Genomic DNA, 24,853 nt, shown 5'->3' with positions numbered 1-24,853 from the left:
AACGTGCATTTGTCATCCGAATCACAAGTGACATTTAAAAATTTAAGTTCCATGTGGAAAGAAAACCTCACCATGATTAACTTGAGAGAATATTTAAACAACTCTCAAGGATAACCTAATAGCTTACAAACATTTTAAAGTTTCTTCTTTTAACTAAAAATTTTTTATGTTTATGAATGTGTTGCTTGCATGCATGTCTGTGTACATGTCCTGGTGCCCTCGAAAGTCAGAAGAAGGCACTGGATCTCTGGAATCATAGCTTGAAGTCATGGGACCCAGGCCCCTGGCTCTCCAAACAGCAGTCACCTCTCCAGCCCCCAATAACTTTAAATGTTAAGAAAAGAGTGATTGATAAATAACATTCAAGCTTGGTCTTGTAATACATGTCCTTTACTCATCCCTATTTTTAAATACTAAATACTAGTTTGTAGGAACATAGAATTTACCTAATCCTGAGTTATGTTCCTGTAGGGGTCCAAGAAAGCCCATGTTATGGTACGAAAGCAAGAGACACAAATGTGGAAGACCCCTTCTTGAATTCTGACTTAGTCCCCTTTCTTACAATCTCTCTGAAGAATTGATAACCTCGCTCTAAGGACCACAGGACGCAATCTGATAGTTATAAACTTCCCTCAACTTTAGATTGTACCTCGTGATGCATACTCATCAAGTTTCAAGCCAAAATTAAAAAAAAATTAAATGAAGTTCCCTTGACTAAATATAGACTCAGTATTGCTTCCTTATAGTCAGCTTCTAGCAATGAATCCCCTTTGGAAACCAAGTTTACCACTTTTTTCTACTAAAAGCTCCTCAAAAGTTAATCATTCTCAACTCCAGCATGTTTTTCTACCCAAGAAGGACCATCTCAATATTCACTTTAATAAGTAGCTCACTTCATCTTGAAGTTTATATCTGGACCAAGCTATCTCTGCAGGTTTTTAAAACTGCTTTTGACTGTCTCCCGACTCCCCCAGTCAGAAGGACACACGGATTCAAGAGACAATTCTTCATGCAGACACCATCGCCACTGCTCATCTCTACTTCCCACCCAGTTCTTCATTCTGAGGTGACTTGGGGAGGAGAAATTCTTTCAAATCAAAAGTCAGTGTTTTATCTAAATATACCTAAAAACTAGTTCACTGTGGGTGGACTTGGTCTCTGTAAGAACAGAACAGAGCAACACAGAACAAACACACTAGAGCTGCACCGAAGTCAGCACAAAGGTGCCACTAGTAATCCTGCTGGTCTGAATCTATGGTCAATACACCAGGTCTGTCTGCCACAAACCTTCGTTTTAATACCCACAAAATGAGGGTAATACCTTCTACTTTATTGGGCTGGTGCGGAGAGGGTCAAGTGTGCTAATATGTGAAAAGCATTTAGCATAATCTTTGGTATTCAGAGACATAAAACATCAGGTATTATCAACTACTTCCTTAGTAAAAAGAAGGAAGTCACTGTATTGTCACAAGTATGAGACCTGTAGGCAGTCACTCCTGTTATGGTTGACGTGTTCTCTATCTCCACAGGCATTACAACCACTGCGGGTAACACTGGTCTTGGTGAACTAGGACCTGCTAAAACAGAGCTGAGGGCCAGTCTCGCGAGAATAAGCAACAAAAGAAATGGCATCCAAGTTCCTCACAACAAACATGGTATTTACAGTCTAAGAAAAAAGTAGAGTGCCAGAACTGGAAACTGGATTGTTAGGTAGTCACACCCCCTAGTGGCCACAAAGAAAATGGCTCTTTAAAATGATAGTTTGGCCAAGATCATTTGCATATGTACGTGAGTTTAAAAATAGCTCATTTGCTTTTATGGGTTTTCTGCCCATTAAAAAAGATAATGTTACGAGACATGATGAAATATTAACTTAAAGACACAAGCAATCATTTTCTAATCTACGCTCACTCAGGTGAGAACCAGGGGTAAGGAGACTTTTGATCTGAAACACTTTTCCACCACTGAGTTATTTACAAGCCAAGGTAACCAAGACTATCAATCTTTGATTAACCATAACCTTCAATTAACACATTTTTTCCCTCTTGTACTCCATTTCTAGGACAAAGTAAGGAAAACCGAAAATAAATTATCCACGTGAGGGATTTGGTTGAAAACCTGTAAGACTGTGTTTTCCTCTTTGTAGACAGGGTCTCTTACATCTAAGGCCTGAACTCCTGACCCCCACGCCTTCATCTCTCAAGTGCTGGGATTACAGGTGTTTCTAGGGTGGGCTATTCTAAGTAGAAAAAAACAGGATAGAAATGATATTCGTGCTATGATTATCAACCTATAGGAAATACAGACATAATTGAGCAAGAACTAGAAGGGAATGAAAAATTACAACCTTATTATTATTTATTTTTTTTGGCTAAAACAGTGAATTTCCTTTTTCCTGCTCTTCTCCTTCCACTGTTGTTTCAATGGTTGTAATGTTGTGAGCCAGTGCACAGCATACATCTTCTACCCTAGCAGCATTCTCAGGCCGCCACACCCGGCCAGGACAAAAAGGTTTTCTACACACACACACACACACACACACACTCTCCCTCTCCCTCTGTATATATACACACACATGCATATAAATACACACATATATACATACATATGTAAATATGTGTGATACTTGATACATATATGCATGTGACATTTTTTTGTTTTTGTTTTTGTTTTTTCTAAGAGAAAGTCTTGCTATTGAAGCCTTGGCTGTCCTAGAACTCACAGAGATCCACCTGCCTCTGCCCCCTGACTACTGGGATTAATGGCATGTGCTACTAAGCCCAGCTATATATACGAATGTTGAACTAAATTGAAAACGGATTTATCAGAGACCTCCTTACTCAGAAGACAATCTAATAGGTTCCACTGTTTTACATAAAACTTGGCAGACCACAATGTATAAACTAAGAAATCATTCCTGAATGGAAACTTCATTATACCAAATGCATATATTTAAAATACTGTTTATTTGTGATTTAACATTAATTAGCATAACATCTAAGAGCAATATCAGATAACTTTTACACATTTCTCCACAGGACACTGAGTTCACTGGCTCATTCATTATGCCAAAGCAAGTAAATAGAAGCATTAGCAAAAGGTGCAATAGTTTACTGTTGTGTTTAAAAAATATTTATGCACATTGCATTCATTTAGATATATATATTCTTTAAAAGTTATGGAAAAGGATAGTTCACAGGTTACTGTGTCTACATATGTTGTAATACAACAAAAATGGTGTAGAACATAAAACAGTCCTCAGATACATAGTTCAGCAACTCAGAGTTTCCACTACGAGATGAACAGACTCCAGTAGTTAGTGAGATCTAAAATGACATTTGCAGGCTCTGTTTCAAGTTTGCATCAGCACACAGTCAGACAGAACTGGCCCAGAGAACACTGTGGTCAATGTAACTTCCGCATGCCAACTCGCCCCCCAGGACGCCTTTATTATGTGTACTCACTGAGTAGTTTGGAACATCCATTTACATTGATCTGTGACATCACTTGGGAAAATGGAGAAAACTATATTAAACCTAGGTTTAAATTTGTATTTACAGTAGAAAGTTAAAAGAATTTTTAAGTTTGCAAAAATCAAGAAGTGGTAGTTTTCTTGCTGGTGGGATTAGACCTGCTGATTGGTTCTAGTGCTGTCCTCTAAAAGTACGTACGTTTTAATCTCTTTATAACTCAAATACCAACCAAAACTGATTTTGGTAGAGAAAGAGAATTTTAGAAATTTGGGACTGATTTTCAATAAACCAAACTATGTATTTCACTGTGGATATACGTCATCATCAAAGTAGACTCTTCCTTCCCATCCTTTCCCTTACTTCCCCTTTCCCTTTCAACCTTTTCATTTGGTTCCTTAGGAGATACTCTTCAGCCGTCAGCAATACTAAGAGAAAAATACATTATACGGTTCAAATAGGAATCTAGACCTTTCTATGACCTTTGGATGCCATGTCCCTGGACTCTTGAACTACACTGGGTATCAAGCAGCCTGAGGGATGCTCTACTGCCAACTGATTGGTAGATGCACATGACACCTTATACTGAAGGGATACAAATGTTTCAACATACAAAAATTGTTTTTGCCAGAGTTAAACTAAATAACTCATGTTATGTATACAAAATCCCCTCTATGAAAAATAAGGGGCTTTCTAAACTAATAAAAAAGGAAGTTCTTCAAAAATTATAGTTTATTAAAATGACTTTTTTGGCAAATAGTTACTTCAGGTGAGGGAATTTCATACAATGAGTAAAATTCCAAACAAATCTTTTCTTAAAACATCTAAAAAAATTATGTGCCAGTGTATACTAATGCTACAGATTCTTATTGTAGAAGCTTTGAAAGCATTCCATTAATGCCCATTGTAACAATGGGGACCCAAAAGACACAGTCAATAACCATGACAAAATCACAGTCTGATTAGCAAGTGAGGCAGCTGTTGAGAAGGCAAAATTCTCACTTGTTCACTGGCAATTTCTTTCCAGCAGAAATGGTGGAGAAGGCCTGAAGTAACAGACAGGTGTCTGTTAGTGATTAACAACAATAATACTTCGTGAGGGTAGTGCTAAGTAAAACTAGCAACTGTTTAAAAGTTCAAAGCCATTTTTGGACATATAAAAAGAGATGAATTTAAAAGTTTTCCATAATGTTTTTCTTTTAGTAAAACTTCTTTCCAGTTTTTAAAGTCCAGTTTGCTATATACCCCCAATCCAATCTACCACTGTATATTAACAATGAACTAAAATGTGGTATTTAATTGTGCAATGTCACATTGTAATATACAAATTACAAAAAGACTACTTATGCCTCAACTTTTTCCTTTTTTTTGCTCTTTTTGAGAAAAGAAGGCGTGCGGAACTTCTTCTTTTTCTTGGATGGTGACTTTGAGGGTGAGCCATCAGGTGACAGGACCTCTTCAGTCCTTTCTGGAGACTTAATGGTGATCTCGATGTTCTCTATGGTCATGCTCGTAGTTAACCTACTGACGCGCTGAGCAAGCTCATCTTCAACATCATGCATCTCATCCTTGCCATTCACAATCATGACAGGCACATCCATGGAGGTGAAGCTCTTGGAAAATAGCTCGTGGTTTTCTACAAAAGGGGAAGGTTTAGGGGGATTATGATTTACACAGTCAACATTTCTGTTTAGTTCTCAAAACAGAAGTTTTAGTAATGTACTGAGGCATTGCCTTAATTTTAATGAGGACAGATTATTATTTTAATAACCTATGTATCTATCTATTAGCATGAAGCTAAGCTTCTTAAGTGATACAGAGGGAGGAGAACACAGGCATTAAAGGAGTCAAAGATGACTGTAGTTTGATGTCATGTCATTTCACTGTAAATGAAATCATTATAAATGAAGATGACAACACATTTTTCTCTAGTTTGAGGGTCATTTGACATTTAAAACTGTAAAGAACTTCATGCTATTGGTTAGAAGATGTATGACATGACAAGTCAATTTTAATTCCACAAATCCTTTTTTTTGTCTTTTTTTTCGAGACAGGGTTTCTCTGTGTAGCTTTGCGCCTTTCCTGGAGCTCACTCTGTAGCCCAGGCTGGCCTCGAACTCACAGTGATCCACCTGGCTCTGCCTCCCGAGTGCTGGGATTAAAGGTGTGCACCACCACTGCCCGGCTAATTCCACAAATTCTTAAAAATTGTGGGTTAGCCCAAGGCAGGCAAAAGTGAATCAATATAAATGATGAATAAAAGTAGCATCCCATTCATAAATGTGTAACATTCTGGGAGAATTCAGTAAAACCCTGGCAAAGTTACTGTAAACAAGCGTTCAATTTCTTACATGGGCACAATCGACAAGATTCTTACGATGTGAAGGCTATGGGAAATTACATTGAATACCTTCTAATTTTTCAGGGACATTTTGCGGTGATTGAGTTTGAGACTGAATTTGTGAAACAGATGCAGCGTCATCTGAGAGTGAGTCCTGCTCAGCGTCTGTTGAATAAGATGTTCAGTTAAAAGCCATGCAAACAAACAAGGAAGCTTACGGTTTCAGAGGTTAGTGTGCACATCCAATGCCTGCTCACAGAGGCGCTAAGTTCTTCAGCTATGAGCTGAGCATGCTAAGAGCTATCCCACATGTCAGTGACTATGATTCTGAGGAGATTAATGTGTTAAAACTTTTGGCCATGAACTGTAATTTTTCATCCTGGGTTAAAAGAAGCATGGATATTGGCAGCCCAGACAAAGAAAACATATGCATTTAGCTTTTGCTAGTATGGGAAACCGAAATCTACATAGGCAGATGAGAAGAGTTACAGTGTTGCCACATTAATGAGTTTCTAACCATTTCCAGTTAGTGATTCCTGTTAGAGAGTATTAGTGAGCTAATGCAGGAATGTAAAGGAAATTACTTACAAAGTTATATACAAAAAGTGATGTCTATAGTATATTTATTACCTGGCATCTTTAGGCTTTCAAAAATAAGAGATTAAACAGGGACATTTTATAAAATATAATAAAATGTTTCTTTCTTATGTTAGAACAAACAGTTAAATATGCCATTGAGAAAAATTTGCTGTAAGTATGTTAATGAGTAGGGTAAGCTGCTTTTGTGATCAAGTGAATACACTGATAAAATGGTTTCTTGGATGGTGAGAGACTAGCCATTAGCTATCAGGTAATCCACAGTATTTAACATAGAGACCCCACCCCTTGCCCCAGCCCTGGCTGTCTGGAACTTGGCCACACAGACAATTCTTTTATCATTGGCTTCTGCTTTGCTTTGGCAGAAATGCTAAATGGGCACTGTAGATGAGCCAATGCAGGGTCTCTTACTGAATCAGACTTGTAATTTTCTACCCTGATTCCTGCGTGCCCAGATGACTTCATACATAATTCATTGTCTATTTTTCAGGTGGCTTAAAGACCCAGTCCTGAGAAACCCTGCTAAGATCAATCTCTTACTCTAGAGCAAAGCAGAGCTAGGACTCAACTGCTAGGGCTTTTTCATTAGTAATTTATTTACTTTTTTGAGACAAAATTTCCCTATTTAGCCTAGGCTAGTCTTTCATTAACAATCCTCTTGCCTCAGCCTCTGGTGCTGGGATTACAGGCATATGCCTCTATACTTGGCTCTTCACTACCAGTTCTTAACTACCCACTTATAAACTGCCAAAGACTTCCAAAGTCAGGGAAACTCAATGCAGTAGAGCACCCATGGGCCCTAAGAAAGTAACTTCAAATTCCTAGCAGTATATGCTAAATGTTGATGTGGAAATGCTTCTCCTGGTACCCTGACACCAGGAACAGAGATCTCACAAAGCATCACAGTCATGTCCTTGAGAATCTGTGACAAACAATCCACATACCATGCAATGGTCTAAGCAAGAGCTGTCTTTACTTTGTCTAGAAAGCCTCTGTTCCTCTGGGCCTTGGTGTTCTAAACTGAAGGTAACACGGCCCACGTTCAGACTGCTTTCTGAGAAGAGCAGGTTTCTCTGTCTGAACAAGTAGGAGTGCTTTTCTGCATTTTAGCCTCACCTGTACCAGGAAAGGACTAGAGCAGATGAGCTACAATAGAATGCAAAAGCTCTGACTGATCTGTCATCCAGCTTGGGTGCTCTATGTTATCAGTGTGGTGATTCCAGACCTAACCTAAGAGGAACTGACCGTCCAGGCCTCGTTGCTTTCTTTCGATTGTCTTCGTATATTCTTCAAGTTCTCCTTCCGTGAGATGACTGAATGGGTTAGGAGGAGCTGGTGGGCCCTGATCGTCATCTTCGAATTGCATGGTCTTACAAAGAAAAAACCCCAACAAATTCGATTCATTATCAAATGCTTTACATATTTTTCATATCTTTATCTACCTATTTACACACACACACACACACACACACACACACACACTCCCAAATAAATGCTTGTGATTACCCACTTCATAGTAATTGTAAGAAATGACAAAGCAACATGATTTTTAACTTTTAAAATACTCTGATCAGATTATAAACAGAACTACCATATGATCAAACTATATAATTCCCTGAAGCAGCCAGTCAATATATAATAGAGATACATGGGAACAGATGAGTAGATAAAGAAAGTGTACATATACACAAAGGAGTATTATTATTTAGCCACAAAGAACAACAAAATCAGATTATTGCAGGAAAATGGTTGTGACCAGAGATCATCATGTTAAGTGAAAACATGACAGATCCAAAAGGATGCATATCATCAAGTTATCTCTCATATGTGAAATCTGGAATGTAAAGGGATCATGAAAACAGGAAGGTGGCTATTTGAGAAGAGGAATGGGGCTGGGGAGAGGATAAGCAAAAATAATGGGACATGAATATGATCACAAACGTATATGGAAAAATTCCAGAGGAGCTTTGGAATTTTATTCATGGTATGAAATTTCCTCACCTGAAGTAATTTTGCCAAACAGTCATTTTAATAAACTCTAAGTTTTGAAGAGCTCTGTAAGTTCCAAAGTTTCAGATCTTACTCCAAGGCCTATGACCCATTCTGAGGCAACTTTGTCCAAGATGAGGTCAGGATCTAGTTTCAGTCTTCCTATGTGTATGGTTTTGCTCAGGGTTACTTGGGCAATTTGGGGTCTTTTGTACTTCAGGTGAATTTTAGTTTTCTTGCACTTTTTCTAATGGCTAAAGATAGTGAACTTTTTTTCCCCCCATGTAGTTATTCTGTTGCATTTATGGATCAGCTTATTTGTTGTTTGGGTGCTTAGCTTTTTGAGTTCTTTGTCTTCTCAGTACCAATCACTTGTCAGAAGAATAGCGAGCAAAGGTTTCTTCCCTTCTCTTTGCTGTTGCTCCCCACTGCTGTGTAGACACTTTCAACTTTGTCATGTCACGGCTATCAACTCCTGCTTAGTTCTGCATCTAACTGGAGTTCCTTTCATAAAGTTGCTGCCTAGCTCTCCAGGTTCCTTCCCCAGGATGTTTTTCACAGCAGTGTCAGAACTCCAGCTTCTGATTAAGGTCTTTGATACATTTTGCATTGAATTCTGTGCAGGGTGAGAAGCAGGACCTGGTTTTGGCCCTTTACAAGTGGACGGGCAGTTCCTATATGTCTTCGGCACTTTGTCAAGTCATGTGGATATAGCTGTGGGGTTCTTTCGGGTTCTCTGTTGTACCCTGCTGGTTTACATGCAGGGCTGTCCATCACTGCCAGTTTTTTTTTTTTTTTTACTATGGCTCTGTAGAATAAATTGGAGTCACGTATTGTAATACTCCCAACCCTTCCTTCCTTTTCTCCTCCTAGAATGAAACTAACTTGATCATGGTGTGTGATGTTTCAATGTGTTCTTGAATTTGATCTGCAAATATTTTACCGAGGATTTCTGCATCTGTGTTCATTAAGAAAACTGGCCTACAGCTTTTTCCCCCAACTGTATCTTTATCTGGTTTTGGAATCAAGGTATTATTGTTTATGTAGAATGAGTGAAAGTGTTCCTTTTCTATTTTATGAGCTAGTAGTTTAAGGAACAATGGTACTCTTCTTCAAAAGTATGATAGAATTCAATAGTGACTGTCCAGCCCAAGGGTTTTCTTTGCTGGGACACTGTTACTGCTTTGGTCTTGTTTTGAAGGGAGCAGACAAAAGCACCTTGGCCTAAGCAGAGACATTTTGACTTCAGACTCCATTTTACCTGTAGGGTGAAACAAAGTCCAAGTTCCCAGGGGGACTGTCCAGAAGCTAACCAACTTCCTCCCTAGGAAACAATCCCCAAAGCATAATGCCTGTTCCTAACAACAAAATCTAACAACAAAAGGAACAGATGAATATAACTGGTCGGACATTCTGTGTTGGCTGACAATGATGGAACAGATAAAGAAAGCCCCAATCCCTGAATCCTGAGTGGTGACAATGTAACTGTAACTTGGCACAGGTGTGCTTATAAACCCCACTTCTGCCCCAGCTCTTGAGTCCTGTCCTGCAGCTCTGACCTATCTGCGATCCCGATTAGGTGATTACTAGAGACTTGGGAACCCTTAAGTATTGTTGCTCTCCTTCCTCGTGGCGCACAACAGACACCTCTGTAACAGATGCTTGGTACTGATCTGTTGAGTTTTTTTGTTTTTTTTGTTTTTAACTGCTTGGCCCAATTTTGGTAAGTCATAGGTATGTAGAAATTCATCAATTTCTTTTATATTTCCCAACTTATTAGAATGTAAATTTTCAGAGTACTCCCTAATGATTGTCTGAATTTTAATATCCCACTTTTCAACTCTAATTTCATTATGTCTTCTTTCTCATTTGTTTAGTATGGCCTCTAGCAGCTACCTACCCACCCACCCACCCACCCACCTACCTACCTACCTACCTACGTATGTATCCATTCTGATCTTTATTCTTTTCTCTTACTAAATTTGGAGTTGGCTTATTTTCATTTTAAGCTACATCACTAAGGTTATTTATTTGCAATCTCTATTGTGTGTGGTTTTGAGGGTCAAGTGAAAAGGTCTGGGAAGAGCTATGGCAATGTACCCTGAGCACCATGCTAACATGAAAGAAGAGCAATTACTAACTTAAGGCTGGGAGCTGGCTGTGTGAGAAAGGAAAGAATGTACATGGGAGACCCACCTGGTCAATAGCAAACACATAACAACATAAACCCCGGAAGCTGATTTATTAACAAACAAACACCAAATATGACACACCTCCTAGAGGGCTAGTGGAAGGACTGGAAGCATTTTGTAAACAGGTTGAACTAAATGTTCATCCATAAAAGGGCCACCACTGCTCTTACCTCTAAGATGAACTTTCCCTCACATTTTCTAATCTCTGAAATTGGAAATCATAATTTATAGCTTCCTATAATATAAATGGCAGTACCTTTTCTCTTTAAGTGAGAAATAAATAAATACTTGTTATCCTGATAAAAAGCTATCCTGATAAAATGAGTCAAGATTTAAATCTAATAAACCAAGAAAAAGCAGATAAAAAAAAAGTGTAGTTTAGATGGGTGTCATGCTATGCTGTCCAGGCTCTCCTCACACTTGCAATCCTCCTTTCTTGTCCTCCAAAATCAGAATTACAGGTGTGTAGAGCTGGAGCATAAAGATGCTATTTAAAAACATGAAGGCAAGTGCTTGAAGCAACTGAAGGAACAGTCAGTCTTTGCCTCTGGAAATTGAAGGAACAGTCAGTCTTTGCCTCTGGAAACTGGGGATGAGATGGATTCTTTTGACTTTTACATTTTTACTTTTAGCAACCTCAGTTAAAAAAAAAAAAAAAAAAAAAGCAAAGAATCTATGTGGCAGATCAAAACCCAAGATACAATGCCCCAGACTTACAGAAGGTGGCTTGTCCACAACAATTCCTGCGAGCAGTTGAGACTGTGGTCCTGCTGTTTTCAGATCATATCGATTCTGTTCCCGAATCTGAATGGAAACAATAAGTTCTTGGGGTCACCATGCAGATGACCTCTGCCTCCTCTTTTCCTAAAAGCTACTGTTTGACACTCCCAAGGAAAAGTCTCTTTGATTTTCACCTCCATGAAGTAAGGCCCCTTTTATCTCCACCCTTTCGCTTTTAGTTTCCTACTGTGTTACGCTGTGAGAGAATTGTACTTCCCATTGCTATGAAGGACTTTAAAGCAGAAACATGTTGACTATTCCTTTCTCTCTTTTTTTTTTTTTTTTTTTTTTTTTTGGTTTTTCGAGACAGGGTTTCTCTGCGTAGCTTTGCGCCTTTCCTGGAGCTCACTTGGTAGCCCAGGCTGGCCTCGAACTCACGGAGATCCGCCTGGCTCTGCCTCCCGAGTGCTGGGATTAAAGGCGTGCGCCACTACCGCCCGGCAACTATTCCTTTCTCATAGAGCCTGTTCACTGATGACTAGCACAGAGCTGGAGGTATCCGATCAAGCTAAAACTCGTGAATTTAACTCTTAGGTTTTCACACTTCTAAGCATGTGATCAGATCCCATCCCTAATGAATTACACTGAACAGGATAAAGAAGTCTTCTCTGGCCACAGAGCCATGGCTTACCTTATTTCTCTTTTCTAGCACCTCAGTTGGGTTCGTGTTTAAAGGAACAAACTGATTGGGATCTTCAATTTTGATAGGTGTTCCACTACTAACTTTAGAGGAGTCCTCTGCTTTCATCCACTAAAGAATAAAGAATAAAATTATTTCTAGAGGAAAGCTTTGCATTAAAGAAATATCAGGCCGGGCGGTGGTGGCGCACGCCTTTAATCCCAGCACTCGGGAGGCAGAGCCAGGTGGATCTCTGTGAGTTCGAGGCCAGCCTGGGCTACCAAGTGAGCTCCAGGAAAGGCGCAAAGCTACACAGAGAAACCCTGTCTCGAAAAACCAAAAAAAAAAAAAAAAAAAAAAAAAAAAAAAAAAAAAAAGAAATATCAGACACTGAGCAGCCCAACAGAGTCTTAAGGGGGCATACTTTACTAAGAAGCGTCTTTGTAGCTAACTCCTACCTCATGCTAGTCAGAGATGCCTCCCCAAAACACTCACTCTGGAGGAAGCAAACGACATTACAGTGCACACGAGTAATTAATCACACTTCTAATTAAAGCTCTCTCCTTTTGACAGCTGAAAGCAGGATGTGGAAACTACTCCAGACAAACAGACAGCATGACTGTGCATTAACTGCTGTTTGAAGTTCTGTCCACTGCACTGAATCTCATCAGGTGACAACAGCCAAGAAGTCATAGAAAGACTCAAGCAATGTCTTTAAGGTACAATTTTTTAGATTTTTGCCTTTTAGTTTTGGCTGATATTGAACAGACTTGAATTAGAATGCTTTAGTGAGTAATCTGAAGCATGTAGCATAATGGGAAACACAGTGTTTAGAGGACCTTCTAGAATTCTTTTTACTTACTCTACACTCTATCTAATCCTGAGAGAAGGCTAAGTAAGATCAATGGTGGCTGATTGGCAAGCTCTGATTATTAAACGAATTCTGGGAAATGTTTGAGTTTAATTATGTATCTTTTCCTGGAAATAATTGAATTAGATAATTAGAATTAAATGTCTAAACATTTCCATATTGAATGTTATTCATTTAGATGATAGGTTGAACTAATTTTAATAGCTAAAGAATATTTGGTGGAGCTGCTGGGTGTTGGGGTGCACTCCTTTAATCCCAGCACTCAGAAGGCAGAGTGGGCAGGTCTCTGTGAGTTCCAGGCCAGCCAGGGCTACACAGTAAGACCTTCTCTCTTCACCCAGCCCCAAATAAGTCTGATGGTATGTACTCCAAAACCAAGCCAAATCTGAACCAAAAAATTTGAGACAGATAAAATAACTCAATCTCTATAAGGTCATGCCAAAAAATAAGTATATACTGTACACTGACTCATGCAATTATGGCACGATTTGGTGTTGGAAGTGTTCCTGTTTTAATGTCCTGAGCAATATCAGCCATATAGCAGTGTCATGGAGTGGGTAAGAAGAAGGTTCAGAGCCGGGCGGTGGTGGCGCACGCCTTTAATCCCAGCACTTGGGAGGCAGAGCCAGGCAGATCTCTGTGAGTTCGAGGCCAGCCTGGGCTACCAAGTGAGTCCCAGGAAAGGCGCAAAGCTACATAGAGAAACCCTGTCTCAAAAAAAAAAAAAAAAAAAAAAAAAAAAAAAAAAAAAAAAAGAAGAAGGTTCAAGACACTGTTGTTATTCAAACTCAAACTGATTTAACCAGAAAGAAAGAGTCAACCTCTTTTGGTTTTCTCATCTAAAACAAGGAGAAAGTATCCACTTTGTATTAGGAGAAGAAAGTAAGACTATAATCCCTGATAAATGACAGTGGTATTATTTTTACAGTACCTCCTACTTTCCTATAAGTCAGATGTGGAACATTCCTGAGTAATTAGGTAAAACACTGAGAATGCAATCTATACAGAATGGAAACACCATACTGTGATTTTGGTCCTGGGACTAGTTTCCCCGTTCCGAGACTCCTCAGGCACGTTGACTTTCATGTAAGTGTTTGGAGAGTTCAGCCATCTTGTTTTTTCACGCTGCTGTCTCTGTGCCATGTACTTGAGAGGGGAGAGAGGCACAGTATCATCCTCAAAGGAGAAAGCAGTCACAGTTGCTGGGATTTCCACATCACTCTTGTGCCGAGGCTTCTCTCGAATGAGAGGATGCCTGTATGCATAGCCTGTTCGGTAGCCCTGTGAGAGGAAAAGCCATACTGAATCAACCAGACCTGTTCTAACAAACTTGGAGGCTACATCTTTAAACAAGATTCAAAAAGAGTCCCTGTTGAAAGACAGGAGGAAAATAAACTGCACATGGCCTCCATATAACACTGGCGTTGAAATGGAGCCCATTTCTAGATAGTTTGAAACGGACTACAGTTGGCTCTCCAACTTCTACTCAACTGTGCCCGACAGAGCTAACTAACTTCAACCCTGATGTCAGAAACATTTCCTGCTATGAAATTGGTTTTGGGAAACCAGATCTGGGAGTCTTTCTTCCTAGGTCTAAAGATAACCTGTCTCCTGACCCTGATTCTTAAAAATGTGGTTAAATTACACTGTAGTGCCTTTGTAGGCTCAAACTCTTGTCCTGAAGAACTTAGAAGTACGTTCTAAAACCAATGGGCAATGAAGTCAACTGCATTTGAATCCACAGACATGAAACACAAGTCTAGGTTAAAATTTCACCTACCAAATTATCCAGGGTCCTCATCAGCCCTTCAAATTCAATCTCGCCAACCTTCCATTTCTGATGGGAACCCATATTTACTCCGCCTCCTCCAGACGTAGCTACACCATGGGTGAAAGCTTTATACTTCTGAAGATCCAGTATGAGCAGATTGTCTACTCCCCCTGCCCCTGCTATCGCCCGCACCTGTAATTAGTGGAGAAATACAGATATGCAAATTGTGAAGACAGTAACAAGGCTCTAACTTTCCCAAAGTCACAATTTCAATTTGGCAACAGCTCACAAGATGCGTCAGCTGCTAATAACAAATAAGAGACAAGCTAATACTCTTGTGCAGTCAGCAGATGCAGAACCTTTCCTACCCATCAGAAACAATGCCTTCCAGGACTCCCATACTTCAGCTGGGGAGCCACATTTTAACATATTTCAAGTAAATGAGCTTTCTTGCTAAAATTTAAAGCCCTTTTCTTGAACAATTTCCCATGGCTATGCAGCTAATATATATATTTTTTAATTTATTTATTTTTATTTTATTTACATTGGTGTTTTGCCATGGATATTGGGTCCTCTGGAACTGGAATTACAGACAGTTGTGAGCTGCCATGTGGGTACTGGGAATTGAACTCGAGTCCTCTGGAAGAGCAGTCAGTGCTCTTAACCCTGAGCCATGTCTTCAGCCCCGCAGCTAATATTTTTTGTTAAAAGGTGTACATGAGAAGGACTATGGAGATACTGTGGTTCACACTTAAGGACATTCAGGCAGAAGGTGACACTCTTTGTCTTAGTTAAGCTTCTCACAGCACTTGAGAAGAGCCTTAACGGCAACAGAGAAGTTGGTCAAGACAACTTAGAGTTAGTAGACAAAGACTGAGCCTGGTAGCACATTGCTGAAATTTTAACTTTAGGAGACTATGGCAGGAGGATGTCAATTCTGAGGCTAGCATTGGCTACATAGAGAGATTGTGTTCCCTCAAGTTATAGAAACGGCTTTCTTTCCCTTTTTCCTGGTCCTTGAAACAAATGACAACAACTGTTATTTACTTCTGTGACTCTGCTTGATTTTGAAGGGATACTAGAGCCTTTGCACACACTCGGCATCTCTGAGGAAGGTGGTCAATCACTATCCAGTGTGCTATAACACAGAGGGTGAAGGGGTGCTAACGGCACGAGTTTATAAAACATCCTGCCTTAGTCTTAGCTTTTACACAACACAGCCAGCTCTTGATTTGCAGGCGCCTCTGTTTCTTAGTCAGCACCATCACTAGAGTGGAAACAAACTGTGGGCAAATGACGTTCGCCAGGCTCTCAGATTCTGGCATGTAAATTTAAGTTCTTTTCCTTTTTTTACTTCAAAGGATAACCGAGTTGACTAGCTTCGTTACCAAAATAGAGTAGAACGTCTATCAAAAGATAAAACAAGCCACTGGCCAATATGGCTCTGAAAATAAACAAACACAAAACCCAACTAAACTGACAAATGGAAAGCAATAAAAAAGAGGGAACGACCGGCTCCTACCTGAATCTCACAGGCCATCTGCACATTAAAAATATAATGGAAAGCCTCCTCAAGTGTCTCGCCAAGTGCCACCACGCCATGGTTCCTGAGCACCAGCACCTACAGCAGAGGCCCAGAGCAGCAGGTTAACTGCACAGCTCAGTGTTTTTACCAAGAGCAACAGCAGCAACAACAACAAAAACCCCTTAGATACAGACCACTCCATACCTTACAGCTTGGACCCAGAACTTTCTGAAGTTCAATTCTTTCTTCCTCTTCATCAAGTGACCCCTGGTAGTCATAATAGGCTACATCTCCCAGGATAAGAGACTCTTGGGAAATTGGAAGGATCCCACACTTCATGGAGGACACCTATGGATGGGGTCCAAGATTACAATTTAGTTATTATACACATTCATTGGGATTTGATTCCTTAGATTGCCCAGGAAGCACTGGGTGCTTGCCACTATGGTGCAGCCCACCTCCCACTCTAATTCTTTACTTCTTCCAGAAAGAAAGGGAGGGAGTTAAAAGGGATACAACACAAATTCAAATGCATGTCAAATATTATGAAAGATGTTCTCTCCTCAAATCCTCATTGATCTAATTATTAAACTGCTTAGTTTTAAAGTTTTTATTTATTTTTATTTTATGTGCATAGTTGTTTAGCCTGCACGTGTATCTACTGGAACTTGAGTTACAGACAGTGGTGAGCTGCCATGTGGGTGCTGAACCCAGGTTCCTTGGAAGAGCAGCCAGTAGTCTTAACCACTGAGGCATCTCTCCAGCCCTACACTCCTTAAATTTTAAATCCACACTTATTTCTGCAAGTGTTTCCTAGAGTGGTAGCATTTGGTTCCAAGAACCTTTTGCTTTCTGGGAATGCAGAGGGGGTTTGCAGGGTGTGATAGAAGATGTAGCATGAAGTGCCATGTTGGGAAAGTCATGAAAACAGTACTTTCTGTAGTCATTCTGATTAGGGCACAGGACTAACTTACAGCTGCAGTAGCAAGGGTATGAATGTGTATCACACATTTCACATCAGGACGTGTTGAATAGATTGCAGCATGCGGACTGAATCCTGTATGGTCGATTTTCAAATTGGTACTTCCCTGGTCAACCACTTCTCCTATTATATTGACTTTTACCTGGAAAAATCAGAAGGATATGTTTAATTTGTACATATGTATCAAATTTCATCTATATCCCACAGCTAACCCAGGGAGTAGCAAGTTTGCCCAGATAGTGTTTTAGATGTTATGGTCCTCTGTTTCAACAACTGAACTCATCATACAGAACAAAGACAGCTAGAAACAATTTGTAGAAGAAGGGGTACAGCTTTGTTCCCATAAAATTTTATTTCTAAAACAAGTACTATGTATTTAGATAGCAAGAAGCACAGATTCCAGGAAACTGACTAACAAGCGCTTCATCTGAGGTTTGGACAAAGTCTAGCATTTGCTGCAAACGGCTGGAATTGTGCCACTTGCTAACACGGCAGCACCCAGGCCTAGTGTGATTCCAGTTGTCTTCCATGCTCATGGCAGCAGCTGGGCATGCAATCACAAAACAAAATACAGGGTAGGGGCCATCTTCACATCAACTAAACTGTTTAAATCAAACTGTGGACTATATTTTGACCTTGTTTGGAAAACTTTTTTCAATGTATACAGTTGGACAGTATTTAGAATATTTTATTTAAAATACAGGCAGGGCCTGGTGTGGTGGCACACACCTTTAATCCCACATTTGGCAGGCAGAGGCAGGCAGGGTTCTGTAAGTTTGAGGCCAGCCAGGACTACCTTAGTAAACTCCTGTCTTAAAAAAAAAATCAGGTAAGGTAATTACAACTCAACTTATTAATGTTGTCAACCATCCTATTTTTCCTGGACTCTATAAAATTTTTCTTAAAAACAAGGATACCCAGAAAAAGTAACAGAGGAATGAGAACAATACCAAAGTGGAGGCTGTAGCTTCAGAAAAAGAGAGGCCTCTGGGAATTATTATAATATGGTCTTGCTCCTTACTTATTCGCACCTGGAAGAAAGAGAAAACAAGGACTTACTCTGAGGCACTTGGACTTACAGCATAAATATGGCTAGGATTATGTTTCCAACACACAGGGGTCTGGAGGGAAAAACCTTCTCCTGTGAAAGAATCAAGGTAGAGACAGAGTGGGGAACCAAAGAATAGCTAGAAGAAACAGGACTGGTGGTAACCTGCAGGACTGTGTGCCTACCACTTCATCACAGTAGTTCATGCTTTTTATTCCAAACGGTGTCATCCTTCCAAGTGTGCAAAATGAAAACAGGTGGCAGTGAACAGGAAAAGTGCATTTATTTATTGATAGTTTATTAGCTTACAAAACATTAGGCTTCATTGTGGCATTTTCCAAAGAGAATTGGTTTCTGTTCTCTTCTCGCCCTTCTTCCTGCACAGCCTCTCCCCCTCCCGTGCCCTCTCACCTTTGGAAGCCTCTTCTCTACTCTGTCACTTACGACTCAGGCTCAGAAAGACAAGAATCTGATGCTCTCTCACATGTGGTTCCCAACCTTCAGTGCTTGTCTGCATTCGAATAAGAAGTGTACTTAAAGATCCCAACCACCAGGGAGGAGACCTTCTGTCCTCTCCTTTCCCTGTCCCAAGGGCTTCCTAATGCCACTGAAGTTCAGCTATAGACCATGGAAAAGGATGATCTGCATGACTTTTTCCTGGACAGGCTCTACAGCTGGACTGCAAAGGAACCTCACAGGCGAGAGAGAGGGGAGAGGAAAAGCTGGGGAATTAGTCTCTTCCTTGGAGAAGAGGCTCAATTTATCATTAAGTCTGAAAAGTGGACTTTCCAGCAAAGATGAGAGGTCATAGTTGGTATCTAGTTGGAATTTTAGAAAAAAGGAACCAAAAGTAAAGAACTCACTGAGATGTATGTATTTGCCAGGTGTGCCCATCCAAATAAATCTGTAAGTCTGTACAGGCTGGCCAGTTTGCAACGTGTAAGCTTTTCTCCCTTCACGTATGAGGATGTATCTGCACCAGGAAGGTCATTAATAGGTGTGACCATGCCAAGACCTAAGCGGAAAAAAGTGTGAGAGATCTGAATCAAACCATTCTTTAACCTAACAATTAGATCCCAGCAAGTAGCCCATGCTTTGTGAATTCCAGCTTTGTAAACAACCATCTGAAATTTACCAGTGCATACAACAGTTTATTAGTTCAACCTCCTTCCAGATAAGTGTACTGAGAACAAAAATAAGGGTTGTTATTTTCACTGATGACTTATTCGGTGAGGAGTATTTCACCTAGTACCCGTGAGAGAGTAACCAAGTTACATCACTAGAAAAAGATGGTCAAATGACCTCAAAGGTAAAAATTGCTATTAAGAAACACATCTGTTTCTTATAATGAAAAGGCATCAAAAGAAAGATGTCTAATATCTCTTGGCATATTCAAATATAAGAGCATCTAAAATGGAAACAAATGCAGGCAAACAACTGTCTGGCTTCGGCCTTCTTCGAAGTACCAAGTCCAGCTGTTACCAAGTCAGTGGCCAGCTTCGGCTTCTAGTCACTGGTGACCTTGCAGTGTGCCCTCCTCCTCCCTAGAGTTTGTACCCATGCTCAGGGTTCTGTGCTGACTCCTGGCTCCCTTTTCTCCTACTTCTAAGTTCTCTTCTCCCACCTTCCTCCAACCTGTTCATTCCCTGAGCTCAGGCTTCTGTTATGCTCCTGCCTTACTTTACTTCTTTCCATGAAAATATGTTATATTCTCTCTGGTATCACTTTGTGAGGTCATCGCCATCTCTGACCAGGTACCTCCTCCTTCTCTGTTCTACTTCTAATGGCCTGTGACAGAGTAACATACAGAATCTCAAGTCCAAAATTGACTTGACTTTCTTTCACTTTTCTTCCTCTTCTCTTTATTTCTTTAATGTTGACAACATTACAATTTCTACAAGCTCAATTCTTAGCATCTTTACTCCTTTTTATTATTTAACTTTCCTTTTACAGGGTCTTTTTTTGTAGCCTTGACTGGTCTAGAACTCACTATGTAGACCAGGCTAGTCTAGAACTTGGAGATTTGCCTGCCTCTGCCTCCCGAGTACTGGGATTAAACACATGTGCCCCACACCCAGCTAAAATATTTTAATTTTTAATGAAATCTTATAGTCATCATTATTTTATTCTTTGCTCTCTTTCCACCCCCAAAGTAACTTCACTTTTTTGACACCACCACAAAAGAATCTTCCAAACTAGTGCATTTCCACTTCCTGACTTGTGGACACTTCTGGGACATGGCTTTCCTGCTGCCATGCTTTGCCATCTACAACCTCAAAGGTGAGTTCCTGATGTGGAATCTAGGACGCTCAGAGGGCAGAGTCTTGTTAGTTCTTTCCCCTGCCAGCCTTCTTCAGAACTTTTAAATTTCCCCTTGTCTCCTAACCCCACCTCTCCTTCTCGTGAGAGCCGTGTGCAGAGGAGGCTCCTGGGGTAGCTAGCACTTCTCTGTATCTACTGCCAAGGTGTTCTCCTGAGCACTCGACTGCCACAGCTCAGCACCTTAAAGCAAACAGGCCACAAGTTGAAGGTCTTTCATTGTCTCAAGCCAAACTGGATCCTAAACTCTGGCCCTTCCTATTTTTCTTATTGATCCTATGAAATCTTCAGGTCCATTCTTGCACAGAAAATCTAGTGGGGCTTTAAAAATCACTCTCCAGTTTAAAAATGTCTTCCCACAAGTAGGAACAAGATTCAAACTTCCAAACCTGGCTATGAGAACTGACCCCCAGCCACATTACAATCACATTTAAGCAACATTGCCTGTGCTGTTATCTAATTTTGTTCTATTTGTCCCCTCAGAGAACAAGCAGGCTATTATTTTTATTTCTGCTCCTTGAAGAGCCCAAACTTATCCTCCCCCCCCCCCCCACCGACTTGGCACCTTTACCAGGTTCTGGGACTTGGATATTTTCTTTCCATCTTAAGACATACCACATACCTTACTCTTCAAGCATCAGATTACATGACGACATGTGAGACAAAGAGGTTGTCTCTGATGACCTTACCTTTGTACTACCCAGACACTTCCAGCACATAACCATACTGTAATTCTCTGCATGGCATTCTCTATAGTCTGATTAACTTTATTTAGTGTATTTTCAAACTCTAAGAGAAAAAGAATCTTGCCAGTGTAGTCCTTGTCCCTGTAACAGTGGGCTTGGTACAAATGCCCACTGTTATAGAGTCGAACTTTGAATGTCTGTTTCCGCTGGTAGACTGTTTCTCAGAAGCTAGAACCCAACCACTAAGTGACTCACATTCGCCTCTCCCCAGCACATCAGGCCTGCCACTAAGCTCCCTTTGGTTCTTGGCTCTGTTCTCCTTGTTTTCCTCCCTCACACATCCACAAGCACTAATCCAGGTATTTACATCTCTCCTGGAGATTCTTTCATGGTCCTTAAATGATCTGACTTTCTTTTTCTTTCCTGGCACTCATTCACATCATCACTATTAATTCTTTCTTCACACAGGTTTTCACTTTCCATGCTGGCAGCTGTCTTGGGGCTAACAGTGAAGGGTCTTTTCAGTCTGACTCACTTCCTTTCCCTAGACTGCTATCCCAGGACCCTCAGGCCCAAGGAAGTGGTGCACTTGGAGTTCCAACAAAGACCCCTGCCTTGCATGCTCCTACTATCACGTCTCAAGTGTTTGGAAAAAACTTGAATTCAGTAAAATCCTACTTGGATTCCTCTACTGACAAAAGGAAGAGAAAGAAGGGGACAAAGAGAAGAAAGAGCAAATCAAGGCCCTATTTCTTGAGTCTTCCATGGAGCAATGTCTGCTAGCTCTCTGTGGCCTCCACATCTGCCATCCACTGCAGAAATTCTGAACAGTCACAGATCGGAGCTTTCAGCTGATGGGTCTTACTTGAGGGAGTCCATCCACACAAACTGTTGCTCTTACTAATGAGCTATGCAGTGAATAAAATACCCACTCCTTTACACAGAACTCTCACTAAAATACCCTTCGAAATCTGACTAACTGGTCCTCTTCTTTCATCAAGTTTTTCTTCAGTCTCCTTCAGGCAATCATCAACTCTAACTCTCAGCTCAAGGGACATAGGAACGGGTAACAGATAATTACTTTTTAACTTTTTCCTCTACAGTTACTGTTATGGCTTGAATCTGAAATGTCCACTATAGGATTATGTGTTGAATGCCAGGCCACCAGTTTGTGCCCTATTGTGAAGGCTGCACAGCCTCTGGAAGGAGGCTGGCTGGTGAGAAGTAGACCACCATGGACAGACCCACTCTGCTCTCTCTGCATCCTGTGCTGGGAGCACCTGCTCTGCCTCAGGCTCCCATTCACAGCCAGAGCTGTTTGCCTTTCCTGTCACGATGAACTGAAACCACTCTGAAACTGTGAGCCAAAATAAGCAAAAATAACTACTACAGTGGTCTTCCAGGGTTAATTAAAATACAATTATCTGGGATAGGACTATGTCTTAGAATAGTTTATAAGGCTTACAAAGTCTGCTAAGTGGCTGTGCTGTGGGATGTCTTTCTGTATGCTGTTAATACGTGTGGCTCCCATTGGATAATAAATAAAGCTGTTTTGGCTTATGGCAAGAAAGCTTACAGCCAGGTGGGAAATCCAAGCAGAGATACAGAGAGAAGAAGGGCTGAGTTGAGGGGGAGTCGAGGGAGAGTTGCGAGCCCACCACCAAAGGAGCAACAAGATGTCAGCAGACTGGTAATGCCATGGCCATGTGGCAACATAGATTTATAGAAATGGGTTAATTTAAGATGAAAGAGTTAGCTAGCCAGAAGCTGAAGCAATAGGCCATATAGTATGTAATTAATACGAGCCTTTGTGTGTTTACTTGGGACTAAGCGGCTGCAGGACCAGGAGGTACACAGGAAAACTTCCGACTACACAGCTGGCTGATAAGTGTCAGATGTTATTAACTTTTAAAAGGTACTGGGGCTTGAACCTATGGCCTTGTGCATAGTAATGGCCACTGAACAATATCCTCAGACTTTTTTTTTTTTTTTTTAACTTTTGAGTGTCTTCATTAATTTGCCTAGGCTGGCCTTGATCTTATAACCCTTTGCTTCCATTCCTGAGCAGTTAGTACTGTAGGCTTGTGCCACCAGACCCAGCTCTATGTTATATACTTAAGAGCTGAATCTGAACAGAAAAATAGCTAGAGAAGTAGTGTTCTACAGTAGAGAAAACAAATCACAATAGACATACTCAGGGGAGGTGAAGAAAAGCCTGAGAAAGAGTGGGCCATGATGTAATCGGCAATCTGTTGTAAGGCTAGTAAACCAGTTGGGTTGTGGCCTTTCTTCATCTGTTCTTGGATGAGGCATTCCAAGTCTTCCCGAAAGGCCTGTAATACATAAAACAACCACCTGAGCACAGACATCTCACATATAAACACTTTCTCCCAAACCTCTTCTGAGGGTTGTTCCTATGCTGTTTACAATTAAATATGAAATATAAAATAATAAGACACTAGAAAACGTAAGAAGCTCTTAAGGGAGAAAAAAATTAGGTGTTCTTAATCTTAAAGAAAATGAGATATAATATCTACAGTAGACAGGCACAAATAAAACAAATGTTATTAATATTTAACTTGAGCACCAGGTATAAACCAATGCCAATGAACATTTCTTAATTTAAAGCTTTGTCAGATAAGTTAATTTAGTTCCTGTTTGAATGTGGTATCCCTCTGGATGCAGAAATATCACACATACACACACACACACACACACACACACACACACACACACACACACGCATGTTGGTTTTCGAGACAGGGTCTCTCTGTATAGCTTTGGCTGTCCTGGAACTTACTCTGTAGACCAGGTTGGTCCTGAACTCAGAGATCTGCCTGCCTCCCGAGTGCTGGGATTAAAGGCCTTTTTGCACTACCACTGCCTGGCAAAAAAGTATTTTAAAACTTAGGAAATTTATGATTTCCACAGCAGTTCCTTTGAAGTCAGTTCTATAAATTTAAACTAATAGGAGCTATGCACTAAGTGTTCCTCTTCTACAATACTATCAGAGAAATTACAAATTTTTCTCACTTGGGGTTCTGTATATTTCTATTCGGTATCTTTTCATTGGGAGTGGTGGTGGCAGAAATCATGTATATGTAAGTCAAATCCTGAGTACTACAAAGAACAACTTTATTCTTGTCACTCTGGGGAGCAGGTTACTGGGATTATGACTAGAGCCTCACACATGCTAGGTGAACAGTCTACTGAACTACTTTCTCAGTCATTCCAGTGACTTGAGCTGTTAATATGATTCATCATCTCAAATGTCTCTAATCCTTCAAATTAGCTAAAAAGTTGGTCTTGTCTTTCCAACACATCCAATCCATTTTAAATTTGTTAGTTTTATCATTTATCCTCTTGCTCATGTACATTTCACTCACTTTAAACATAAAAGTTGATAACTCACTCAAAACCTGCTCTTCTTTTTGAGACTACTACATGTACAGTAGGAAGCCCAGTAAGAAATGAAATTCAATTTTCCTCCTTTCACTTCAGTGGGAGAAGGCAGATAATGACACCTTGGAGAAATGTCCCTTAGAAAGATCAGTCTCTTTTAGACAATGGGAGTCACATTCTTCATAAATGCAAATAAAAAAAGTGATAAATAGGACTGAGATGTAGTAATGCCTAAAGAATGAATAATAGCATAGGATTCCA

General features: G+C 40.3%; 1 protein-coding gene across 10 annotated transcripts in view; it reads right to left on the bottom strand.

The window, feature by feature from the left end:
• Positions 1 to 2,947: 2,947 nt before the first annotated feature.
• Positions 2,948 to 24,853, bottom strand: part of Add3 (adducin 3) — a 116,165-nt gene continuing 94,259 nt past the window's right edge. For 7 of the 10 annotated variants that reach the window (XM_076563284.1, XM_042265154.2, XM_076563283.1 and 4 more), the window contains 13 exons: positions 23,385 to 23,523; positions 19,049 to 19,200; positions 18,088 to 18,168; positions 17,130 to 17,279; positions 16,360 to 16,503; positions 16,153 to 16,251; positions 14,640 to 14,822; positions 13,883 to 14,140; positions 12,001 to 12,120; positions 11,307 to 11,393; positions 7,654 to 7,777; positions 5,881 to 5,976; positions 2,948 to 5,106 (listed from right to left, as the gene is read on the bottom strand). In XM_076563284.1, the coding sequence (XP_076419399.1) occupies positions 4,814 to 5,106; positions 5,881 to 5,976; positions 7,654 to 7,777; positions 11,307 to 11,393; positions 12,001 to 12,120; positions 13,883 to 14,140; positions 14,640 to 14,822; positions 16,153 to 16,251; positions 16,360 to 16,503; positions 17,130 to 17,279; positions 18,088 to 18,168; positions 19,049 to 19,200; positions 23,385 to 23,523 (1,926 nt within the window). In that variant the 3' untranslated portion in view covers positions 2,948 to 4,813. The remainder of the gene's footprint in view (positions 5,107 to 5,880; positions 5,977 to 7,653; positions 7,778 to 11,306; positions 11,394 to 12,000; positions 12,121 to 13,882; positions 14,141 to 14,639; positions 14,823 to 16,152; positions 16,252 to 16,359; positions 16,504 to 17,129; positions 17,280 to 18,087; positions 18,169 to 19,048; positions 19,201 to 23,384; positions 23,524 to 24,853) is intronic. The other 3 variants (XM_042265161.2, XM_076563287.1, XM_076563288.1) reach the window with 1 other exon arrangement.

Source organism: Peromyscus maniculatus, chromosome 1, assembly GCF_049852395.1.
Source record: "Peromyscus maniculatus bairdii isolate BWxNUB_F1_BW_parent chromosome 1, HU_Pman_BW_mat_3.1, whole genome shotgun sequence".
NCBI classification, from domain to species: Eukaryota; Metazoa; Chordata; class Mammalia; order Rodentia; family Cricetidae; genus Peromyscus; species Peromyscus maniculatus.
The sequence above is the reverse complement of the archived record's forward strand: the minus strand, read 5'-3'. Positions and strand labels throughout refer to the sequence as shown.